Consider the following 26,121-nt stretch of genomic DNA (forward strand, 5'->3'; position numbering starts at 1 on the left):
ACGGTAAGACAAATTGTCTATAAATGGTGAAAGTTCAGCACTGTTGCTACTCTCCTTAGGGGTGGCCGTCCTGCAAAGATGACTGCAATAGCACAGCGCAGAATGCTCAATGAGGTTAAGAAGAATCCTAGTTTCAGCTAAAGACTTATAGAAATCTCTGGAACATGCTAACATCCCTGACGGGTCAACGATACGTAAAACACTAAACAAGAATGGTGTTCATGGAAGGAACCATGGAAGCAGCCACAGCTGTCCAAAAAAAAAGAATTCATGCACATCTGAAGTTTACAAAAGTACACCAGGACGATCCACAGCGCTACTGGCAAAATATTTTGTGGACAGATGAAACTACAGTTGAGTTGTTTGGAAGGAACACACAACACTGTGGAGAAAAAAGGCACAGCACACCAACATCAAAACGTCATCCCAACTGTAAATACTTTACAGTTGGGATGACGTTTTGATGTTGGTGTGCTGTGCCTTTTTTCTCCACAGTGTTGTGTGTGGGGGAGCATCATGGTTTGGGCTGCTTTGCTGCCTCAGGGAATGCACAGCTTGCTATCATCGACAGAAAAATGAATTCCTAAGTTTATCAAGACATTTTGCAGGAGAATGTTGGGCTTTCTGTCCGCCAATTGAAGCTCAGCAGAAGTTGGGTGATGCAACAGAACAACGACCCAAAACACAGAAGTAAATGACTTCAACAGAAGAAAATACGCCTTCTTGGACTGGCCCAGTCAGAGTCCTGACCTCAACCCGATTGAGATGCTGTTGCATGACCTCAAGAGAGCAGTTCACACCCCCAAAGTATATTACTTAACTGAAACAGTTTTGTAAAGAGGAATGGTCCAAAATTCCTCCTGACCGTTATGCAGGTCTGATCCGCAACTACAGAAAACATTTGGTTGAGGTTATCCACCCTGCACTGTGAATGTTTATATGGTGTGTTCAATAGACATGAAAACTTATAATTGTTTGTGTGTTATTAGTTTAAGCAGACTGTGTTTGTCTGTTGTTGTGACTGAGATGAAGATCAAATTTTATGACCAATTTATGCAGAAACCCAGGTATTTCCAAAGGGTTCACATACTTTTTCTTGCCACTGTAGAAAAGATCAATGACAATGTTCACATTCCATACAATCTATTTTCATCATACATTTTACAGGGGTTGAAAAGGCTCCATTCGTAGACCATGGAGCTCGTCTGTGATGCCATGTCTATGGGACAGATACCATCCCAACATTCTGTATTCAATCTTCTCCTTCTTTCAGCCCTCCAAAGACAGCAGTGGGGACAGTCTTTTGTTCCAGCTGCACCTCTGGAGACAAACATAATCAAAGCACACATTTACATAAACACCATGGCAGTGTCTGAAATGGCACCCTGTCCTCTATATAATGCACTACCTTTGACAATATCAAAAGTAGTGCACTATATATTATTTAAAAAAAAAATATATATATATATATATATATATATATTTTTTTTTACATCTTTATTTTAACAGGGAAAACAGACAGACCTGGATCTCTTTTATGGCTGTGCCATGTGTAAACATGTTGACATGTACAGTTTTAGGCATACAGACAAGAACATTTCAAACATAGAAAACAAAGACACAATTCAACAGAAACAATCACAGACATCATCATATTGATCCTCCATAACATTTTTGAAATGGGCAAGGGACACCAGAGTGTCTAACTTAAGTTGGATCTGCAGTTTGTTCCATAAATAAAGTGCAAAGGAACTAAAGGCAGTCCTACCCAACTCTGTGGAGACCGCAGGAGTCTCTAATGTAATCCACATCTGTGATCTGGTTTTAAAATTAGTATATCTAGTGGAAATTAATTATGATATATATGGAGGTAGTTTTAAAAGAAGTGCTTTATAAATAAGAGAGCATGTTGCTCTCGCCTCACAGATAGAGTGGCCCAACCCACATGTTGATAAAGGATACAGTGATGAGTTTTGTAACTATCACCCGTGATAAATGGTAAGTAACTATCACCCGAGTGCACAATGGTAAATAGCATCCAGTGGTTTTAATGTGTTTGCCGATGCATGCATATAGATAATATCACCATAATCTAAAACGGACATAAAAGTAGCCTGCACAATTTGTTTTCTATTAACGGAGGACAGACAAGCCCTGTTTCTGTAAAGGAACCCTATCTTGAATTTGAGCTTTTTTCCCAATTCAGTAACATGTTTTTTAAAAGAAAGCCTATCATCTAACCATACCCCTAAGTGTTTATTGCAGAGACCTGTTTGATTTGAGTACCATCCAAGCTAGTGATTACAAAAGTGTTTCTAACTGAGAGTTGAGACCTAGAAAAAAACATGACATTTGTTTTCTTAGCGTTTAAAACAAGTTTAAGCTGTAAAAGAGACCCCTGTAGTATCCTAAAATCAGACTCCAACTGCATTAAAGCTTGGTCCGCTGTTGGAGCAATAGAGTACATCACTGTGTCATCTGCATATAAATGGAATTTACAATATCTGACATCATCACCAATGTTGTTTATATAAAGTGAGAACAATAGTGGGCCAATTATTGAACCCTGAGGGACCCCTTTAAGTAACTGTAAGGGGTCAGACTTGACCCCGTCGACCATGACAGCCTGAGTTCTATCTTTAAGATAGTCATAAAACCATCGGCAGGCATCAGTGCCCAGTCCTATAGATGACCGCTTACTCAAAAGGATAGCATGGTCTAGTGTCAAAAGCTTTTGACAAATCTACAAACAACGCAGCACAGTGCTTTCTATCATCTAAGGCAGGTGTGTCAAACTCATTTTAGCTCAGGGGCCACATGGAGGAAAATCTATTCCCAAGTGGGCCGGACCGGTAAAATCATGGTATATATAACTTAAAAACAACAACTTCAGATTGTTTTCTTTGTTTTAATACGATCAACATAAAACATAAAGCTGGAGCCTGAGGACAGTGTGTCCACAATAGTACAAGCACAACATCACTATTAATCATAAAACACCTCAAGTTTATTTGAAAATTCTAAAGAAAAAGAACACACAATGCCTCAGTGATTCACAGAAGTATATCACAGATCACAGAACTATATCAGGGTGTCTCATGCAGCACTTTAAGTGGGGTTGCATAGTTTATTTGACTCCTGATACCTGGCATCTTTTAGCTTTCACCAGCGCATCAATATCAGGCGTCACATCCTGAGTGGCAGCCAACTTCAGGATGTGATTCAAGTGCTTGTGCGTGAGCCTTGAGCGCAGCTGTGTTTTATTTATGCTCATTAGAGAGAACTTGCTCACAAAGATATGTGGTTCCAAACATGCACAACAGTTTTGCAGCGAGGGCTGTCAAGTTGGGGTAACCTGGCAAGAGATTCTGATAAAATGTGTCCAAGCCAGCTGCGGCAAATTTGCCCTTCATATCCGAGTCACACTGCAAGTCTATTATTTCAAGTTGGATGCTGACGGGCAGATCAGAGGGATTCACGGTGAATGGCGAGCAAAAAACGGTGTCTTTCTCCAGTTCACCAAAAATCTGAAAGCGTTGCTCAAACTCCCGTAACAGTCCCGTTATTTTATCTTTGAACCGCTTCATGTCTGCCACATGTTGGGTCGCGCACACATTTTTCAGACAGGGGAAGTGAGCTGCATCACCACCGGCGAGTTGCGTCTCCCACAATGACAGCTTCAACTTGAAAGAATGTATGTTGTCATAATACTGCGTGGCGACTTTGTTGCGCCATTGCAGCTGTTCAAGTTATTCAGGTGCTCTGTAACATCCACCATAAATGCAAGGTATTGCATCCATTCTGCGGAATGAAATTCTAACACTGGTTTGCCCTTTTCTTCCATGAACTGTTCAATTTCTTCTCGTAAATCAAAGAAACGCCTAAGCACAGCACCTCGGCTTAACCATCTTACCTCAGTGTGGTATGGCAGGCCATAGATGTGGTCTTTCTCTCTGAGAAGGCTGTCAAACTGACGGTGATTCAGGCTTCTGGATCGGATGAAATTAACAGTTTGGATGACCACCTTCATGACGTTATCCATCTTTAATGACTTGCAACACAAAGCCTCCTGGTGCAAAATACAGTGAAAAGTCCAAAAATCATGTCCTCCATTTGCAGATTGCACTTTCTCTCTGAACTTTGTCACAACGCCTGCTTTTTTCCCGATCATTGAGGGCGCACCATCTGTAGCCAGGCTGACAGCGTGGGACCAGTCCACTCCGACCCTGTCCAGCGCGCCGACGAGTGCGGTGAAAATATCAGCTGCTGTCGTATCTGTCATCGGCACCAACTCCACGAACTCCTTGGTGACGGTCAATGTGTCATCAACTCCGCGGATGAAAATGGCCAGTTGTGCAACATCTGTAATGTCCGTGCTTTCATCAATTGCAACTGAAAACCCAATAAATAACTTTACTTTTTGCTTCAACTGGCTGTCCAAATCCACTGAAAGATCGGAAATCCTGTCTGCAACTGTTTCTTGTCAGGCTGATATTTGCAAAAGCCTGGCGCTTTTCAGGGCACACAATCTCCGCTGCCTTCATCATGCATGTTTTTACAAATTCACCCTCACTAAATGGTTTTGAAGCCACTGCGATTTCATTAGCAATGAGGTAGCTAGCTTTCACTGCAGCGTCACTGATGTCTCGGCTGTGAGTAAACACAGACTGCTGTTTCTTCAGACCCGCCAACAGTTCATTCACCTTCTCTCTTCTCCGCTGTCCTTGAAAGTTGTCATATTTGTCGGCATGAAGACTCACATAGTGGCGACGAAGGTTATACTCTTTCAGCACTGCAACATGCTGTGAACACACCAAACATACAGCTTTCCCATTCAATTCCGTGAATAAATGAGGATGACCAGTTTTCTTGGAACACTCTGCGTCCACTTTTCTCTTTTTTGACAGAGACATATTGGGGCAATGAGGGTGCCAAAGCACATAATGTTAAAAGTAGAAGCCGTAATAAATATCGCGGGCAAAACAAAGTAGCTCATCCGGACTGGCTGCACTTGCTCTGCTCCGGTATAAACAGTTTGCTTGCTTAACACAATTGCTATTGCGCCATCCAGTGGACACAATTGGAACAGCAGTTTCTTTTATTGAAAAATTGCAGCTCATGTTTATACTTTACAAAATCATCCCGCGGGCCGGATTAAACCCCTTTGCGGGCCTGATCCGGCCCGCGGGCCGGACGTTTGACACCCCTGATCTAAGGCATTTGCAATATCATTTACAACAAGCATAGTGGCCGATGTGGTACTGTGTTTAGATCTAAAACCAGATTGATTGGTGCTAAGAATACTGTTAGCAGAAAGAAAAGATTGTAACTGTCTGTTGACTATAGATTCTAGGATCTTTGCCAGACAAGGGAGCCTAGAGATGGGTCGATAGTTATCCAAATCACTACCGTCACCTCCCTTATGTAATGGCAGAACAAAAGCTGCTTTCCACACCTTAGGGATATTTCCTGTGCTTAATGTTAGATTAAAAATGTGTGTCACTGAACCAGCAATGACAGGTGCAGCACACTTAAGTAAGTACGGGTCTAAATTGTCAGCGCCTAAGGATTTCTTAGTATCAATGGCACACAGGGCAGCTAGAACCTCTACTTCGGTTATTTTCTGGAAACTAAAAACAGGGTTACCATTTTTCATATAGGGGATTAGGGTGCCATTTGGAACATTGACACCACTCTCAAAGTAAACAGGTCACATGCTTGTTGCAGCCATCACGCTGTGCTGCAAGGCATCTCTCGCTCTTGCGAAAAGTATATGGACACCTGCTCGTCAAACATCTCATTCCAAAATGGAATTCCAAAATCAAACACATTTGGGATGAATTGGAACCTAATCAGCCAACATCCGTACCCGCAGCAATGTTCCAACATCTAGTGCAGTTGGTCCCCCCTTTGTTGCTATTTACAGCCTCCACTCTTCTGGGAAGGCGCTCCACTAGATGTTGGAACATTGCTGCGGGCACTGATGTTGGGCAATTAGGTTCCAATTCATCCCAAAGGTGTTTGATGCGGTTGAGGTCAGGGCTCCACCCTGATCTCGACAAACCATTTCTGTATGGACCTCGCTTTGTGCACGGGGGCATTGTCATGCTGAAACAGGAAAGAGCCTTCCCCAAACTGTTGCCACAAAGTTGGAAGCACAGAATCGTCTAGAATGTCATTGCATGCTGGAGCGTTAAGATTTCCCTTCATTGGAACTAAGGGGCCTTGCCCAAACCATGAAAAACAGCCCCAGACCATTAATCCTCCTCCACCACAAAACTTTACAGTTGGCACTATGCATTCGGGCAGGTAGCGTTCTCCTGGCATCCACCAAACCCAGATTGTGAAGCGTGATTCATCACTCCAAAGAACACATTTCTACTGCTCCAGAGTTCAATGTTGGCGAGCTTTACACCACTCCAGCCGATGCTCGGCATTGTGCATGGTGATCTTAGGCTTGTGTGCGCCTGCTTGGCCATGGAAACCCATTTCATGACGCTCCCAACAACAGTTCTTGTGCTGATGTTGCTTCCAGAGGCAGTTTAGAACTCAGTAGTGAGTGTTGCAACCGAGGACAGATGTGTGGCCTACCTCTTCGCGGCTGAGCCGTTTTGCTCCTAGATGATTTCACTTCACAATAACAGCACTTAGTTGACCGGGGCAGCTCTAGCAGGACAGAAATTTTACAAACTGACTTGTTGGACAGGTGGCATCCTATGACGGTGCCACGTTGAAAGTCACTGAGCTTTTCAGCAAGGCCATTCTACTGCCAATGTTTGAGATTGCATGGCTGTATCCTCAATTTTATACAACTGTCAGCAACAGGTGTGGCTAAAATAGCCAAATACACTAATTTGAAGGGGTGTTTATATATTTATTAATATTTTTTTTATTAGGGTTGTCAAGAAAACAGCTGGAACATATTCTATCAAGTGAAACACTCAAAACATTGCAGATAGAAATGTAATGTATAGAGTTGTCATGCTTCTATATTATATGACAGAATAATTTTCTGTAATCTACACAGTCCATTTCTATGTGAATGTTCTGTAGCATTGCTCCCTCCTGAACAGCGCCCCCTGGTGGTGTTGTAACTCACCCTCTGGGCCCTGGTCTTCATCATCACCATCCTCATCCTCATCATCAATATCAATCTCATCAGGGTTGGCTTGTTTGGCCAGTTCAGCCAGCTCACTGCGAGATGTGTCACTCCTAAACAAACAGATTCACAATGACACAGAGTTGTTAAGACCAGTATTGAACCATTTCTGCATGGTTGTATTTATATTAAATGACTGGCTACTTACTGGGCCCGTATCCACACAGCATCTCAAAATAGGAGTGCTGATCTAGGATCTGTCCATATTACCTTATTCATTATAATTTAAAATATTAGATCAGCACTAATATTCTGAGACGCTTTGTGAATACGGGCCCTGGTCTGCAGTTGGGTTTTCAGAGGTCAATGGAAAGGATGCTAAATGGGTGGGTGGATGGATGACAGACCTGACGAAGAGGATCTTCTCTTTGAGTTTGGGTTTGTCCTGTTCAGCTTCGGCGGCCAGCTGTTGGGCCTGCTGCTCCAACAGCTTCATATCATCCAGCCCCAGCTGGCCCGGGGCAAGGTCTGAGACTGCACAGACACAGAATAACAGAGTTCGATACAGAGGTACACCCTAACCAAGCCCCATCTGGCCTGTGTTTTTCATGAAAAACATTTACAGCTGTAAGCATGACACTTCCAAATCATGTTAAAAATCAACATGGAAGATTAATCAATTAATCAATCACTTATAGGAAAAACATGTCATGCTTGATTACAAGATTGTGTCATTAGAGACCGAAGGTGTGGGTGCGTATATGTTTGTATGCGTGTGTGTGTGCGTTCTTACTGGTGGCGTTGGTGGTGGCCTTCATCATCTGTGAGGACATGAAGTTGACCTGTGTGTTGTACGTGGCCTGGACGCTGCGCTTGATCCTCAGCATCTCCCGGATAGTGTCTTCGTTCCCGTGGCGGATCTCAAACTCCTTCCACGTCTGCCAGAACGTCGCCGTCATCTGAAGCAAACACACACACACACAGGAAGTAAAACTTTTTATCGCTACTGTGCACAAACCTGTGTTTCCACAAATTGAGGAAAGGACTGAAAACAGGGAAGGAGTACGTGGATTGTCCAATAAGAACAGCTAGCTTTCTGTTCAATAACATTTTCCTACGGTGTGCGTTACAGCGGGGACGATAAACTACAAATTATCGACACAGACCATACCAATAACTTAGCGCAGGCATTTTGCTTATATCATTAATTATGATAAGTAGCCTACACTAGAGAAATGTGAAGTTTGAAATTAAATAAGTTTGCCGAGTGATTGTTAATGGCATAATTTGTGGCTTCAACCACCAAACTCGTAGTAGTGGTAGCACATTAATGTTAAAAACGTATCATTCTATTTATTGTTATCACATCAATTGAGGCAATTTATTGCAATACGGATTTTTGTTCATATTGCCCAGCTCTAGTGTGCACTAATGAAGAGGACCCTGGGTCAGAGTGTGAGAGCTCACCCTTGGGTCACAGATCTGAGAGCAGTAGGAGTAGATGGCTCTGCCCCGGTCGATCTCGCCCAGTTTGCTCTCCATGTCAGCGAAGCGCAGGCACATGTCCCTGGAGTGTTCGTCTGGAAGTACCTGTAAGAAAACAACATATGATATTATATATTGGAATATATTAGTTGCATAACCATATACACCATCTCAATAAATAAAAATCACATGATTAATTTAGGGGTGTCTAACTCATTTTGCCATGGGGGCTGCATTCGTTCTTGAACGAGGTCCGAAACAGAAAATGTGTTATCTTTCTTCGCCGTCAGAATTAGCAAAATATTTTCCAACATCCATCTTTTGGGAAATGTTTTATGCTCACTGACTGTCTAGCTTTCATTTCAGTGATTATTAGCGAGCTGGAGACAGTCAAGAAATGGAATGAATATAGGTCCCTTATCATTTTTACAACATTTCTATTTGGTTTTAGTAATTTGAAAATATATTGAGTTTGTCGTCTCCCCCCATTTTTTTTTTATCTATATAAGTTTGGACACACCTACTTATTCAAGGATTTTTCTTTATTTTTACTATTTTCTACATTGTAGAATAATAGTGAATACATCAAAACTATGAAATAAGTGTTAAAAGTGTTAAACAAATCAAAATATATTTTACATTAATCAAATAGCCACCCTTTGCCTTGATGACAGCTTTGCACACTCCTGGCATTCTCTCAAACACCTTCACAAGGAATGCTTTTCCAACAGTCTTGAAGGAGTTCCCACATACGCTGAGCACTTATGGCTGCTTTTCCTTCACTCTGCAGTCCAACTCATCCCAAACCATCTCAATTGGGTTGAAGTCAGGTGATTGTGGAGGCCAGGTCATCTGATGCAGCATTCCATCACTTTCCTTCTTGGTCAAACTGCCCTACCAAGCAAAAAGGCAGTAACTGCTCAGAGTGGAACTAAAGAAAAATGGCTTTTATATACCTTGGTATCACAGTAACATTATGCAGTTACTGCTAACAGGACCCCCATTTTCTTCAAAACACAATAGAGGCAGGATACTTGTCCACATGATTAAGCATGTATTTAATGTAGCAAAAATGACTAACTCAATTTTGACCAAGTGAGCAGTTACTGCCTTTTTGCTTGGTAGGGCAGCATAGCCCTTACAACCTAGAGGTGGGTGTTGGGTCATTGTCCTGTTGAAAAACAAATGATAGTGGGACTAAGTGCAAACCAGATGGGATGGCATATCGCTGCAGAATGCTGTGGTAGCCATGCTGGTTAAGTGTGCCTTGAACTCTAAATAAATCACTGATAGTGTCACCAGCAAAGCAACCCCACACCATCACACCTCCTCCTCCATGCTTCATGGTGGGAACCACACATGCAGAGATCATCCATTAACCTACTCTGCGTCTCACAAAGACATGGCGGTTGGAACCAAAAATCTCACATTTGGACTCATCAGACCAAAGGACAGATTTACACCCGGCTAATGTCCATTGCTCGTGTTTCATGGCCCAAACAAGCCTCTTCATCTTATTGGTGTCCTTTAGTAGTGGTTTCTTTGCAGCAATTTGACCATGAAGGCCTGATTCCCGCAGTCTCCTCTGAACAGTTGATGTTGAGATGCGTCGGTTACTTGAACTCTGTGAAGCATTTATATGTGCTGCAATCTGAGGTGCAGTTAACTCTCATCCACTTATCCTCTGCAGCAGAGGTTAACTCTGGGTCTTCCTTTCCTGTGGCGGTCCTCATGAGAGCCAGTTTCATCATAGCGCTTGATGGTTTTTGCAACTGCACTTGAAGAAACTTTCACAGTTCTTGAAATCTTCTGGACTGACCTTCATGTCTTAAAGTAATGATGGATGGTTGTTTCTCGCTGCTTATTTGAGCTGTTCTTGCCCTAATATAGGTATTTGGTCTTATACCAAATAGGGCTACCATCTGTATACCACCCCTACCTTGTCACAACACAACTGATTGGCTCAAACGCATTAAGAGGGCAAGAAATTGCCCAAAATAACAAGGCACACATGTTAACTGAAATGCATTCCAGGTGACCTCATGAAGCTGGTTGTGAGAATGCCAAGAGTGTGCAAAGCTGTCATCATAGCAAAGGGTAGCTTCTTTGAAGAATCCAAAATCTAAAATATATGTTGATTTGTTTAACCTCTCTAGGGCCGGCGGGATGAAATCGTCCCACCTACTCAACAGCCAGTTGAATCCTGTGGCGCGTTATTCAAATACCTTAGAAATGCTATTACTTCAATTTCTCAAACATATGACTATTTTACAGCATTTTAAAGATAAGACTCTCGTTAATCTAACCACACTGTCCGATTTCAAAAAGGCTTTACAACGAAAGCAAAACATTAGATTATGTCAGCAGAGTACCCAGCCAGAAATAATCAGACACCCATTTTTCAAGCTAGCATATAATGTCACATAAACCCAGAAGACAGCTAAATGCAGCACTAACCTTTGATGATCTTCATCAGATGACAACACTAGGACATTATGTTATACAATACATGCATGTTTTGTTCAATCAAGTTCATATTTATATCAAAAAACAGCTTTTTACATTAGCATGTGACGTTCAGAACTAGCATACCCCCCGCAAACTTCCGGCGAATTTACTAACAATTTACTAAATTACTCACGATAAACGTTCACAAAAAGCATAACAATTATTTTAAGAATTATAGATACAGAACTCCTCTATGCACTTGATATGTCCGATTTTAAAATAGCTTTTCGGTGAAAGCACATTTAGCAATATTCTAAGTAGATAGCCCGGCATCACAGGGCTAGCTATTTAGACACCCAGCAAGTTTAGCCTTCACCAAACTCCGATTTACTATTAGAAAAGTTTGATTACCTTTGGTGTTCTTCGTCAGAATGCACTCCCAGGACTTCTACTTCAATAACAAAATGTTGGTTTGGTCCCAAATAATCCATAGTTATGTTCCAACAGCGGCGTTTTGTTAGTGCGTTCAAGACACTATCCGAATGGTAAATAAGGGTCACGCGCATGGCGCATTTCGTGACAAAAGATTTCTAAATATTTCATTACCGTACTTCGAAGCATGTTAACCGCTGTTTAAAATCAATTTTTATGCCATTTTTCTCGTAAAAAAGCGATAATATTCCGACCGGGAATCTGCAATTAGGTAAACAGACGAAAGAAAATAAAGCATGGGATCGACTCGGGCACGCGCCTAAGCCCTTTGTCCTCTGATCGGCCACTTGTCAAAGGCGATAATGTGTTTCAGCCAGAGGCTGCCTCGATATCGTTCAGCTTTTTCCCGGGCTCTGAGAGCCTATGGGAGCCGTAGGAAGTATCACGTTACATCTAAGATCCACAGTCTTCAATAAACAGAGACAAGAAGAACAACACCTTGTCAGACAGGCCACTTCCTGCATGAAATCTTCTCAGGTTTTTGCCTGCCATATGAGTTCTGTTATACTCACAGACACCATTCAAACAGTTTTAGAAACTTTAGGGTGTTTTCTATCCAAAGCCAATAATTATATGCATATTCTAGTTACTGGGCAGGAGTAGTAACCAGATTAAATCGGGTACGTTTTTTATCCGGCCGTGTAAATACTGCCCCCTAGCCCTAACAGGTTAACACTTTTTTGGTTACTACATGATTCCATGTGTTATTTCATAGTTTTGATGTCTTCACTATTATTCTACAATGTAGAAAATTGTAAAAATAAAGAAAGATCCTGGAATGAGCAGGCGTGTCCAAACTTTGGACTTGTACTATATGTATGTATGTATGTATGTATGTATGTATGTATGTATGTATGTATGTATGTATGTATGTATGTATAACAAGTATTTGATAACCTGCAAAATCGGCAGTGTTTCCTACTTACAAAGCATGTCTAGAGGTCTGTAGTTTTTATCATAGGTACACTTCAACTGTGAGAGACGGAATCTAAAACAAAAATCCAGAAAATCACATTGTATGATTTTTAAGTAATTCATTTGCATTTTATTGCATGACATAAGTATTTGATCACCTACCAACCAGTAAGAATTCCGGCTCTCACAGACCTGTTCGTTTTTCCTGTTCTCCACTCATTACCTGTATTAACTGCACCTGTTTGAACTCGTTACCTGTATAAAAGACACCTGTCCACACACTCAATCAAATAGACTCCAACCTCTCCACAATGGCCAAGACCAGAGAGCTGTGTAAGGACATCAGGGATAAAATTGTAGACCTGCACAAGGCTGGGATGGGCTACAGGACAATAGGCAAGCAGCTTGGTGAGAAGGCAACAACTGTTGGCGCAATTATTAGAAAATGGAAGAAGTTCAAGATGACGGTCAAATCACCCTCGGTCTGGGGCTCCATGCAAGATCTCACATTGTGGAGCATCAATGATCATGAGGAAGGTGAGGGATCAGCCCAGAACTACACGGCAGGACCTGGTCAATGATCTGAAGAGAGCTGGGACCACAGTCTCAAAGAAAACCATTAGAAAACACTACGCCGTCATGGATTAAAATCCTGCAGCGCAGGCAAGGTCCCCCTGCTCAAGCCAGCGCATGTCCAGGCCCGTCTGAAGTTTGCCAATGACCATCTGGATGATCCAGAGGATGAATGGGAGAAGGTCATGTGGTCTGATGAGACAAAAATAGAGCTTTTTGGTCTAAACTCCACTCACCGTGTTTGGAGGAAGAAGAAGGATGAGTACAACCCCAAGAACACCATCCCAACCATGAAGCATGGAGGTGGAAACATTCTTTGGGGATGCTTTTCTGCAAAGGGGACAGGACGACTGCACCGTATTGAGGGGAGGATGGATGGGGCCATGTATCGCGAGATCTTGGCCAACAACCTCCTTCCCTCAGTAAGAGCATTGAAGATGGGCCGTGGCTGGGTCTTCCAGCATGACAACGACCCGAAACACACAGCCAGGGCAACTAAGGAGTGGCTCCGTAAGAAGCATCTCAAGGTCCTGGAGTGGCCTAGCCAGTCTCCAGACCTGAACCCAATAGAAAATCTTTGGAGGGAGCTGAAAGTCCGTATTGCCCAGCGACAGCCCCGAAACCTGAAGGATCTGGAGAAGGTCTGTATGGAGGAGTGGTCCAAAATCCCTGCTGCAGTGTGTACAAACCTGGTCAAGTACGACAGGAAACGTATGATCTCTAATTGCAAACAAAGGTTTCTGTACCAAATATTAAGTTCTGCTTTTCTGATGTATCAAATACTTATGTCATGCAATAAAATGCAAATGAATTACTTAAAAATCATACAATGTGATTTTCTGGATGTTTGTTTTAGATTCCATCTCTCACAGTTGGAGTGTACCTATGATAAATAATTACAGACCTCTACATGCTTTGTAAGTAGGAAAACCTGCAAAATCGGCAGCGGAACCCCTAGATGTAAGAAGTTAACAAGAAATTTGTGGAGTGGTTGAAAAACGAGTTTTAATGACTCCAACCTAAGTGTATGTAAACTTCCGACTTCAACTGTGTATGTACAGTGAGGGAAAAAAGTATTTGATCCCCTGCTGATTTTGTGCGTTTGCCCACTGACAAAGAAATTATCAGTCTATAATTTTAATGGTAGGTTTATTTGAACAGTGAGAGACAGAATTACAACAAAAACATCCAGAAAAACACATGTCAAAAATGTTATAAATTGATTTGCATTTTAATGAGGGAAATAAGTATTTGACCCCCTCTCAATCAGAAAGATTTCTGGCTCGTTGGCAACAACTCAACTCGCCGTGTTTGGAGGAGGAGGAATGCTGCCTATGACCCCAAGAACACCATCCCCACCGTCAAACATGGAGGTGGAAACATTATGCTTTGGGGGTGTAAAGTGGTTGTTCCACTGGATATCTTAAGGTGAATGCACCAATTTGTAAGTCGCTCTGGATAAGAGCGTCTGCTAAATGACTTAAATGTAAATGTGTTTTTCTGCTAAGGGGACAGGACAACTTCACCGCATCAAAGGGACGATGGACGGGGCCATGTACCGTCAAATCTTGGGTGAGAACCTCCTTCCCTCAGCAAGGGCATTGAAAATGGGTCGTGGATGGGTATTCCAGCATGACAATGACCCAAAACACACGGCCAAGGCAACAAAGGAGTGGCTCAAGAAGAAGCACATTAAGGTCCTGGAGTGGCTTAGCCAGTCTCCAGACCTTAATCCCATAGAAAATCTGTGGAGGGAGATGAAGGTTCGAGTTGCCAAACGTCAGCCTCGAAACCTTAATGACTTGGAGACGATCTGCAAAGAGGAGTGGGACAAAATTCCTCCTGAGATTGTGTGCAAACCTGGTGGCCAACTACAAGAAACGTCTGACCTCTGATTGCCAACAAGGGTTTTACCACCAAGTAAATAAGTCATGTTTTGCAGAGAGGTCAAATACTTATTTCCCTCATTAAAATGCAAATCAATTGTATAAAATTTTTGACATGCGTTTTTCTGGATTTTTTTGTCGTTATTCTATCTCACTGTTCAAATAAACCTACCATTAAAATTATAGACTGATCATTTCTTTGTCAGTGGGCAAACGTACAAAATCAGCAGGGGATCAAATACTTTTTTCCCCCTCACTGTATATATGTGTATATTATATTTTTTTATATGTAATCAAACCACCCACGGGCCGGATTAGACGCCCCTCACGGGCCACTGATTTAGCTTATTGAGATGCACCTGTGTGTGTGCATAACAAAATGAGCCACTACACTCTTACCTCGATGGCTTTCTGGTAGATTGCTCTGGTGTAGGTGACGCCATAGATCTCTGCAGCCCTCTTGATGTAGATGTTGAACATGTGATGCCTCTCCGTGTTGTCCACCGCCTGTGTGGCTCTCTCGTACACCGCCATGGCGTGACGCGCCAACCCAAACTCCTCCTCCAGTTTGGCGTACAGCAGGTAGATGGCTGTCAATCACAACAGAAAATAGTTAACGTATCACTCGTCATTCCTGTAGCTGGGGGGATAGTACCACATATATAAGGCCATTATTACAAATAGAACCCAGCAGCAAACTGATTATAAAAACTGACAGAGGCTGAAAGATACTTGAACACCCTTTTCATACGATCATGCCAACCTGAACCATACTGAGCTGGCTCGGTCATGGTCTTTTAACATCTGTCATTCCCAGCACGGTTCCTGCAACTGTGGTGGATGCGTAACCAGGCCAGCACAGTACAGCTTGGCTTCGTAGTGTGAAAAGGATTGTATTTTCCTTGGTGCTTCTCAGTACCTAAAAAGCAACTGTGATGATGATGACTTCATTGTATCAGTCAGGAAATTATTTTTTCATCGTACAGCATGTCAGCTTAGACAGACATGCCATTCGTCACAAACATGCATTAGACATAAAGAAGTCACGTAGACAACAATGTCCCTTACTCTTGGCGAACTTGGCTGGACAGCCATCCAGCGCCTGCTCAAACAGGTCCCGGGCCCTCTCCAGCTTCTTGCCCCCGTAGCGGTCGATGAACTTGGTGAGGTAGGTGTTCCAGATGTCATAGACGTTGGGCCACCTGAAGAGGGCGATGCCGCGCTCGTACGCCTGCAGAGAGCGCATGGAGACCATCAGCAACAGGGATTTAGACCTGATCAAAATGCTGTAGTTTTAAGGGTGAAGGTATGGTTAGGGTCGTGTTCAGTAGGGAACTCGGCCCTGAACATGACCCAGTTGTAAAGTAACAGTTTGAACGCAGTATGAGTTAGAGTTTATATGCTAGGCTGTGAAATGTTAGACTGGTCCCAGTTCAGGCATCGTGACAATGGCAATAAGAGTTGTCAAGACAGCACAACAGAACTGGGACCAGGCTAGTGAGATGTGTGCAGCAGGGCAGGTGGTTGGTGTCACCTTGAAGCTCTCCTCAAAGTAGTTGTGCTCCTCCAGGAACATGGCATAGTTGATGATTATCTGGGGCGTGGCTATGCGCAGGTCAATGATGCGGTCGTACACTGCCTTGGTGGACTGACGGGGAGAAACGACCAAGACAAAAGGTAGGGTTGTTAGTTACATCGTATGGTCGTTACATGCATTGTTGTTACATGTTTGGTCCCTAAAACTGGGTCATCACTATGCACAAGATGCAATTTTCAGGTTCTCCTATTCTAACAAGATTTCATCTGAGAGAAGAAGAGCTCACAGAATACATAAACCGTACAAACCTAAACAATGTTAATCAATCCAATCCAGAAACCCTAATGAAGGATTTTTGGGCTCCCGAATGGCGCAGCAGTCTAAGGCACTGCATCTCAGTGAAAGAGACGTCCCTATACTCCCTGGTTCGGATCCAGGCTGTATCACATCTGGCCATGATTGGGAGTCCCATAGGGCGGCGCACAATTTGCCCAGCGTCATCCGGGTTTGGCCAGGGTAGGCCGTCATTGTAAATAAGAATTTGTTCTTAACTGACCTGCCTAGTTAAATAAATGTTACATATTTTGTTTTTAAATGAAAGCTTCTTGCAGCCAAAACGTTAGTTGACTATTGTTAGGCTGAGTATACACAGGCAGCTCAATTCTGATCTGTTTACCAATAAGATCAGATATTTTGCCAATAATGGGGCAAAAGATCCGATTTGGGCTGCCTGTGTAAACGCAGCCTTAGATGTGTTGCATCAAAGCTACCTTCTTTTCCTTTCTAAATCAGTGCAATTGAAATACAACGAAGACAGACACCGTAGAGGGAAACATGAAGAAAGTACCTGGAAGGTTCCCATACTCTCCTCCAGGTCAGCCAGCATGGACCAGACCTTCAGAGACTTGTACACTCTGTTCTGCACGGGCTCTGACACGTCAAAGTACTCCGCCTTCTTGGACGGGATGGCAGTTGCTTTCTACACATTTGGAAAGAGAGAAAGTCAAGGGATATTTGCACAGACATGCATCCAGTATTTATTCATCCCCCCTGTAACTATTCCCCAGGTCGTTGCTGTAAATGAGAATGTGTTCTCAGTCAACTTACCTGGTAAAATAAAGAAATTGACATCTATAGAAAGAATATTTGAAACTATGAGAAGAGCAGTCTGCATCACAGAATTTGAGATTAGATCACGGTATTCATTTATTGAAGTTATTAAATAGATACATTAAAAAAGCAAGTACAGGTCAGCCGCCCACACAGCAATGTGTAGCAGTTTAAACGCATAAGAAATAATTCAGGATGACAGAAAAGTAAAAACAAAATGTACATGTCTTTGGAGTGTGGGACAGACAGTGGGTCAGTATTTGTTGTGCCTGTGTCTCCGTCTCACCCTCAGTATACGTAGCGCCTGTTCGTAGTTCTCATGGCGTAGCTCCATCTCTCCGTATTCACACCACACGCCAGCCAGGTCGTCAACCTGCTTGTAGTTCACCTTGGTGGCTTTCTCAAAGATGGTCCGTGCCTGATGGTGGGGAAAAGTGGAAAAAGAACATTTAAAATAATAATTAAAACTTAACTTCCTCTTGGGTTGAAGGAGTAAATCTATGTTGTTTTTACCCTAAGTAGGGAGAAGACTTGATTGAGCTTGCAGTGGAACCAACAGAATAGTCCCAAAAGTGCCAATTCTACCCATATGGCACTCCAGGCAGGCTCAAATAAGGATTTGAAAGGTTTAAAATACAATTTCAACCCACGTGTGATGGGGAAACCTTAGTTTGAGACTCACGTCGTCTAGCTGCTCGTTCTCCTCGTAAAACTTGGCGAAGGAGACCCAGAGAGAGCTGGGTTTCCCTGTAGCCTTCATAGGGTCCACAGTCTGAACTGCCTCTGTGTAGGTGTTGATGATCTGAAAAAGGGGTTAAGACACACATTCTATACACTGTACATGTATGTGAGGAAGAGCATGCAAGGTACCTATTGCCAGCTAGAAAGACTAAGAAACCATGTTAAATGTGAAATCTGTAAACATGTATTAATAGCTACTCTCTACCAATAACACAGATGTAAACTAGCTCGGATTTTTCTCAAACCCTTTTCACATTATAATTCCAACCTGAACAGTACTGCGCTGGCTCGGATATTTTCATTTCATTTCACGGTTCCAGCTACAACAGTAGAGCGGAACCAGGCCAGGGCAGTACACCTCAGTTCAGTAGAATAGAATGGGTATTAGAGACAGTGTCAAAAAGATGGCACAAGTAAGACTAGGGCTAAGAGTTCAGGGCCTGTATCCACAAAGGGTCTCAGAGTAGGAGTGCTGATCTAGGATCTGGTCCCATCTGTTCATATAATCATATTCAGGCTAAACTGATCCTGGATCAGCACTTCTACTACGTGCCCACTTCTGGTTTCTGCTACCTGTCGTGGTTTCCCCTCGTACAGTTTGACCCTCTTATGCCACTCGTGGACGTTGTGGGGATTCTGTCTCAGCAGCACACTGTTCAGCAGGAGGGGCCTGCGGGCGATCAGCTGCTCAAAGCGGGCCAGACGCAGCTCCAGGTCTACGTCCTCTGAGGGAAAGGGAACACGAGTTGAGCATGACGACAAAGGCAAAGCATTGACTTGCGGCTGTGATTTTTTCCCCCCTTGTACTATTTATTTACACAGGTTATTCTCGTTGAGATCAAATCTATTTTTGCGAGAGATTGTGATACTCTACAATCCAGACACACTGGGTGCATCTCAATACTGTAAAATGGCTGGCTTCCCAAGACTACTCTCTTCAGTTACATTTATGTTGAAGGAACTAGAGCACAAGCATTTCTGTAAACTGTGTACGTGACGAATAACATTTGATTTAATTGGATTTTTTTTACTCAAAGTTGCAGCCAGGATTGGGAAAACAGTAACATGGATACCTAGGTCAGGAATCGATTTCCCTTAATAGAGTTATTTGAGATCTGAGCAGGAGACAAGGAGAGTAAGACACGTTAGACTATTGAGATGCACCCACCTTCTTCATCTTTCCCCAACTCGGAGGTAGTCTCCATCTTGGCAGCAATCATGCTCTCCTCAAACTGGGCGTAGCTGTCGAACACCTGGGTGAAATCTCTCACCGTCACCACCGTTAAGATGGCCTCCTCATACACATCCCGAGCCTGGTGGGCCACAACACGCAAGCATTCAAATTAGTCTGTGTGTGTGTGCATCCCAAAAATGGTGAATATATTTACTAACACTTGCACTACATAACAATATTGTAAAGCTTCATAACATGCATGATAGCTAATCAAAACGTGTCAAATATATATTATGACAATGTTATGGTGGTGAGGTACCCTATAATCCTACATCATTTCTAATGACCCTGATGCATGACGACAAAGTCAAAAGTGGACTATAAAGATGACATTGTCTATAGGGCGCTGGTCAAAAGTAGTGCACTACAAAAGGAATAGGGTGCCATTTGGGATGCATCTACCCAGACCAGTACCTTTTCAAAATGTCCACTGCGGATGTAGTAGTCAGCCAGGGAGCACCAGAGTTTGCCCAGCTGGTCTGTGAAGCGAGTGAGGCCTCCACGGATGATGGCCCCAACATTCAGAGAGTTCACCTTGTCTGGGTTCTGAGAGATCAGGTCACACAGCTCGTGCCATAGCTGTTAGATATTAACCAAACAACACGGGGATAACATTAGATATCAACCACACAACAACATGGGGATAAGGAGGATGAGCCAGACGTGGTCTTACCTGGTAGTTAGACTTGCCCTCCTTGGACACAAAGCTCTCATCATTGACAACGGCTGCCAGACGTACTGCTGCTTCATCCAGCTTGCCGCAGGAACGCAGGTAATCTATGTACTCCTCTGCATTCTCTGGGGACAGCTGCAGAGAAAGAGGGGGAGAGTCAAATCCAGGGGGCTGTTGCAGAAATAACTTTGTCATTTTGAGAAATATAGACTTTTGGCACTTGACAACCAATATATCGCTTTCTTTATCAACCATGTATCTAATAATTCTGGAATACGGGCCTCCCGGGTGGCGCAGTGGTCTAAGGCACTGCATCGCAGTGCTAGCTGTGCCACCAGAGATTCTGGTTTCGAGTCCAGGCTCTGTCGCAGCCGGCCGCGACCGGGAGGCCCATGGGGCGGCGCACAATTGGCCCAGCGTCGTCCGGGTTAGTGAGGGTTTGGCCGGCAGGAATATCCTTGTCTCATCGCGCACTAGCGACTCCTGTGGGCGGGCCGGGCGCAGTGCACACTGACCAGGTCGCCAAGTGTACGGTGTTTCCTCCGACACATTGGTGCGTTGGATGGGCATTGTGTCAAGAAGCAGTGCTGCTTGGTTGGGCTGCGTTTCGGAGGACGCATGGCTCTCGACCTTCGCCTCTCCCTCGAGTCCGTACTGGAGTTGCAGTGATGAGACAAGACTATAACTACTACCAATTGGAAACCATGAAATTGGGGAGAAAAAAGGGCTCAATGTAGAATAATTCTGGAATACCACACTGCTGCTTGTGTGGAAGACTAGAAAACGTATTAAGCAGAGAGAAAATCTTTTGAACGCATGTATATTGTCCTGTCCATTCCTTAAAATAATTACAAGAGCTAAATAAATATCTAGGGTTATCAGGGTAATGCATACAGGTAATTCCAATATGAACGCTAGAGGTCAGAGGACTCTTGACCCAAATATTCGGAAAATGTTTCAGATTTCTAATGATATATGATTTGGAGATAACACACACAAAGCTACCATTGCTGCAATGTTATCACACGTTAGGCAACTCTAGGGACAGGGCCAGTAAGTAAGCCTTGTCCAAGCCAGAACAGCACACTCTAGGTACAAAATCACAGACAAATCAACAACCAAAAAAATCACAGCCCCAGATGGTACCGACAGATCAAATTTGGGGGTCTGACTTATGGACTATAAGGTTGAATAGTTAACTATAAAACCAACAAGGACTAACTTCCAGTGAACTGGATTGCGTCAAACCTGGCTGTATGAAAAGAAGCTGAGAGAACTCTGGAATCAAAAAAAGGTTAGGCCGACCAATACAGGTTACTCAGAGAGGTATCAGAACCCAGGTGAAGGATGAAAACTACTGGATTTCTGATGGTGTCTCTGAGCTGCGGGACGACACCCCAATGACTAAACATGAGGTGGAATGCGCTGCAGAACTATAGAACTCATGCTACATGTTGACCCTCATGCTACAGCCCCTGTAAGACGGGTCTACTACTTCAGCTTCTTCTTTCATGCTGGAGGATATGAAGACTCCCACACATCCCTGTTCAATAATGAAGAGTGTATGCCTATTACATCTGATCACAAGTCTAGATGGGGGTAATGCAGTTACTCTACAGCTGGAAGTGGGAGATCAGGTCTACTTACACCTAAGGGCCAATGCACACGTGTGGGCTTCTCACACTTCCTTTAATAGTTTTCTGCTCACACATTTATTGGTAGCACTGTCATCTATTCCAGGCCTACCTTCTATGTTAAGTGATATCTTGTAGGTTTCTGATGTGATGTGTGGTTGGTGTTGTTATAATCTCATAACCAAGACAAAGTCTTATCACCATTGTTGAAAATGAATAGTGTTTATTAATGTGTATTCTGATTTGTTTTTATTTCCTTTTTAATCCTGTGACTATCTTCCATAAAGTGAGGCTTCAGTGGCTTCAGCTTTGGTTGTAGTTCAATCACAGAGGAGCAAATCTTCTAAAAATGTCCTCTTACCTTGAGGTACCTGCGGTAGACACGGATGGCGGTCTCAGGCAGGGGCAGGTTCCGGGCAAAGCGGAGGTACAGGGGCCAGATGCGAGGGTGCTGAGTGACAGGAAGGGCTCTGAGCGCTCGGTCAAATGTGCGTCTGCTCCTGGTGATCTTACACTGAGACACCAGGAACTGGCAGTAGTCTAGCCATATCCTCGGCATCTAGGACAGCCACGGGAAGAACAAGTTATGTGGGATACTATTCCTAACATCTCAGACGACAAAATCTACTTCCAAGTAAAAAATACTCTCACACAAACGTACTCTGTGATAGTCTGTGCCAATGAATGGACAATAATATTCCTCAGAGTTTGTGTGAGTATTTCTCTTAACAGGGGATGGACAGACATGACATAAGCATAAGCCTACCTTGTGCATGAAAACCAGTGCTCTTTCATGGCAGTTGTTGATCTCCTCGTAGGCTGGCTCCATGATGCACTTCCCTTTGACCTGTTTCCGTCTCTCTCGCAGGTAGTTGTACCATAACTTGTAACTGCAAGGTCACGTATGAACAATCCGTGAACACCCAGTCATAACATTTAGCAATGCCTAAAACCCTAGCCCAGACACTGGTATGGTATTCGATAACAACCATTCTACGGTTTTCAAATAAGCCTAGATTTTGGGCCGATTTTCCAGAGACTGATTGACAAATGTTTTTAGTCCAGGACTAGGTCTAAGATTTGTCTAAACATCAGACTGTTACCATGGTTACTCCATGGATATCAGTCTGAAAGAAGTTGCTGTAAAGACGCAATAGTCTCGACAAGCCAGAATGTTGAATACAATGATATTTTAACATACTTTACCGGTTGTCCATGCTGTTGGTTCTTTTGGTGGTAGGAAGTGGAGATAGGGTAACCACAGGAAAGTGTTGTTTACCTCACTTTTTGCAGGGCCAGAAGGTTCTGTTGCTTGCATTTTCCATCTCCTGACGCATTTCACGCGATGCACAATATGTAAACAATAGCCGAATGTAGCCGAATGTAACCGAATGTTGTCGACCAAAGCGCGTTCCCTCGCAGTCAGCTGGAAGTGCTTGTGAAATTTGCCAGCTCTTTGCGTGGGACAACATTTGGTCTGTGCTTCGGTTAAACTCGGCCATTGTTGACATATTGTGTAAGTTGCGTGCAAATTGCGTCAGCATTGAAAATACAAAACAGAATTACAAACCGACATACAGACCAGCGCACTGAAAGTCAGGTTAATAACACTACTCTGGATATTTTGTCTCAGAGTAACTCCTACATTAAGACAAAATCAGCAGACAACAGGTCAAGTTTATTCAACAGTCTGACTTGTGATGGAACTGGTCACAAAAAGTGAGCCTATATGTTGGAGACGAGAAAGAGGAGTCTTCCACTCTCGGATTCTTTGAAAGGCTAGTTTAAGATGTGTCCTGTAAATCGGTCCTACAGTTGAAGTCGGGAGTTTACATACACTTGGGTTGGAGTCATTAAAACTCGTTTTTCAACCACTCCACAAATTTTTTGTTAACAAACTATAGTTTTGGCATGTCGGTTAGGACATCTACTTTGTGCATGACACAAGTCATTTTTCCAACAATTGTTTACAGACGGATTATTTAACTTATAATTCACTGTATCACAATTTCAGTGGGTCAGAAGTTACATACACTAAGTTGACTGTGCCTTTAAACAGCTAGGAAAATTCCAGAAAAGAATGTAACGGCTTTAGAAGCTTCTGATAGGCTAATTGACATCATTTGAGTCAATTGGAGGTGTACCTGTGGATGTATTTCAAGGCCTACCTTCAAACTCAGTGCCTCTTTGCTTGACATCATGGGAAAATCAAAAGAAATCAGCCAAGACCCCAGAAAAACAATTGTAGACCTCCACAAGTCAGGTTCATCCTTGGGAGCAATTTCCAAACGCCTGACGGTACCACGTTCATCTGTACAAACAATAGTACGCAAGTATAAACACCATGGAACCCCGCAGCCGTCATACCTCTCAGGAAGGAGACGCGTTCTGTCTCCTAGAGATGAATGTACTTTGGTGCGAAAAGTGCAAATCAATCCCAGAACAACAGCAAAGGACCTTGTGAAAATGCTGGAGGAAACAGGTACAAAAGTATCTATATCCACAGTAAAACGAGTCCAATATCGACACAACCTGAAAGGATGCTCAGCAAGGAAGACGCCACTGCTCCAAAACCACCATAAAAAAGCCAGACTATGGTTTGCAACTGCACATGGGGACAAAGATTGTACTTTTTGGAGAACTGTCCTCTGGTCTGATGAAACAAAAATAGAACTGTTTGGCCATAATGACCATTGTTATGTTTGGAGGAAAAAGTGGAACGCTTGCAAGCCGAAGAACACCATCCCAATAGTGAAGCACGGGGGTGGCAGCATCATGTTGTGGGGGTGCTTTGCTGCAGACGGGACTGGTGCGCTTCACAAAATAGATGGCATCATGAGGCAGGAAAATTGTGGATATATTGAAGCAACATCTCAAGACATCAGTCAGGAAGTTAAAGCTTGGTCGCAAATGGGTCTTCCAAATGGACAATGACCCCAAGCATACTTCCAAAGTTGTGGCAAAATGGCTTAAGGACAACAAAGTCAAGGTATTGGAGTGGCCATCACAAAGCCCTGACCTCAATCCTATAGAAAATGTAATGGCAGAACTGAAAAAGTGTGTGCGAGCAAGGAGGCCTACAAACCAGCTCTGTCAGGAGGAATGGGCCAAAATTCTCCCAACTTATTGTGGGAAGCTTGTGGAAGGCTACCTGAAACATTTGACCCAAGTTAAACAATTTAAAAGGCAAAGCTTCCAAATACTAATTGAGTGTATGTAAACTTCTGACCCACTGGGAATGTGATGAAAGAAATAAAAGCTGAAATAAGTCATTCTCTACTATTATTCTGACATTTCACATTCTTAAAATAAAGAGGTGATCCTAACTGACCTAAGACAGGGAATTTTTACTATGATTAAATGTCAGGAATTGTGAAAAACTGAGTTTAAATGAATTTGGCTAAGGTGTATGTAAACTTCTGACTTCAACAGTATATGTGCAACAGTAACTGTCTGTGAAAATGTTCCTGTCTCTGGTTAGAGACAGACTACAAACAGTCTGGGACACTACAGTATTTTCCATGAACCTTTAGCAGTGTATTCCTATTCTGGCCCTGGGGGCCAAGGGGGGTGTATTTTGGGGCAAAAACAAAACTATGCATGGCACCCCTTTGGGTCCCCAGGACCAGGATTGGGAAACACTGCATCCATCTAGATGCAGAAACGTTGCCTCTACCTGCCAGGTAGCTCTTTCAGAGCTCGTTCATATATCATGTTGAGGATGGACATTGTGCCGTTTTGTTTGAACTCGATGTAACGCATCCAGCACTTGACCGAGTACGGATTCCTGATGATCTCCTCCTCATAAGGCAAGTCATCTTCCTCCTGAAAAATACCATCACCAACCCAGCAAAACGGTCAACAGGAAGTCTTCTCTCCTTCGAACTTTGGACACTTTTCTCTCATTCGAAAAACGCTGCACTATTCTCAAAACTAGTGCAACGTTTCTCGAAGAATAGAAAGGGCTACAGTATGCTGTAAATTCACACACAGTAGACGGAACAGTTTGCCGGGGAATTCAAATCGACACAGCCGAGGTCGAGGAGGCCGCATAAATATTACAGCATGCTGAGAGAATTCCACAAGAAAATATCAATATTCATGAAATAACTTACAAACATGACGTCCGGTTTCCCATTTAGAGACGGCATTTTTTATTTTAAGACCAAAATAAACGCCCGTAGTGTCAAAAGTTCCCAAAAATGTATGTATTGTTACTAAACGTCCTGACTCCTCCAACGTGTTCAGAACGTAGAATATAAACCCCACCCCATGTGGAAATATTATTGGGTAG

At 43.1% G+C, this 26,121-nt stretch overlaps 1 protein-coding gene across 2 annotated transcripts; it reads right to left on the minus strand.

The window, feature by feature from the left end:
• Positions 1-1,126: 1,126 nt before the first annotated feature.
• LOC115183049 (pre-mRNA-splicing factor SYF1-like) lies at positions 1,127-26,101 on the minus strand. Of its 2 annotated transcripts, XM_029744399.1 has the most exons (19): positions 25,943-26,101; positions 25,504-25,652; positions 22,594-22,717; positions 22,189-22,386; positions 20,194-20,328; positions 19,935-20,099; positions 19,455-19,599; positions 18,860-19,011; positions 18,228-18,347; positions 17,832-17,963; positions 17,283-17,414; positions 16,433-16,546; positions 15,967-16,129; positions 15,298-15,488; positions 8,567-8,689; positions 7,893-8,058; positions 7,507-7,633; positions 7,100-7,212; positions 1,127-1,320 (listed from the first exon to the last, which is right to left on the minus strand). In XM_029744399.1, the coding sequence occupies exons 1-19, from the start codon at positions 25,976-25,978 to the stop codon at positions 1,253-1,255; spliced, it is 2,553 nt and encodes an 850-aa protein (XP_029600259.1). In that variant the 5' UTR covers positions 25,979-26,101; the 3' UTR covers positions 1,127-1,252. The 2 variants fall into 2 exon arrangements, with proteins under 2 accessions (XP_029600259.1, XP_029600260.1); XM_029744400.1 differs by lacking the exons at positions 25,504-25,652; positions 25,943-26,101 and adding an exon at positions 23,029-23,257.
• Between the last annotated feature and the right edge of the window lie 20 nt (positions 26,102-26,121).

This window comes from Salmo trutta, unplaced genomic scaffold (assembly GCF_901001165.1).
Source record: "Salmo trutta unplaced genomic scaffold, fSalTru1.1, whole genome shotgun sequence".
NCBI classification, from domain to species: domain Eukaryota; kingdom Metazoa; phylum Chordata; class Actinopteri; order Salmoniformes; family Salmonidae; genus Salmo; species Salmo trutta.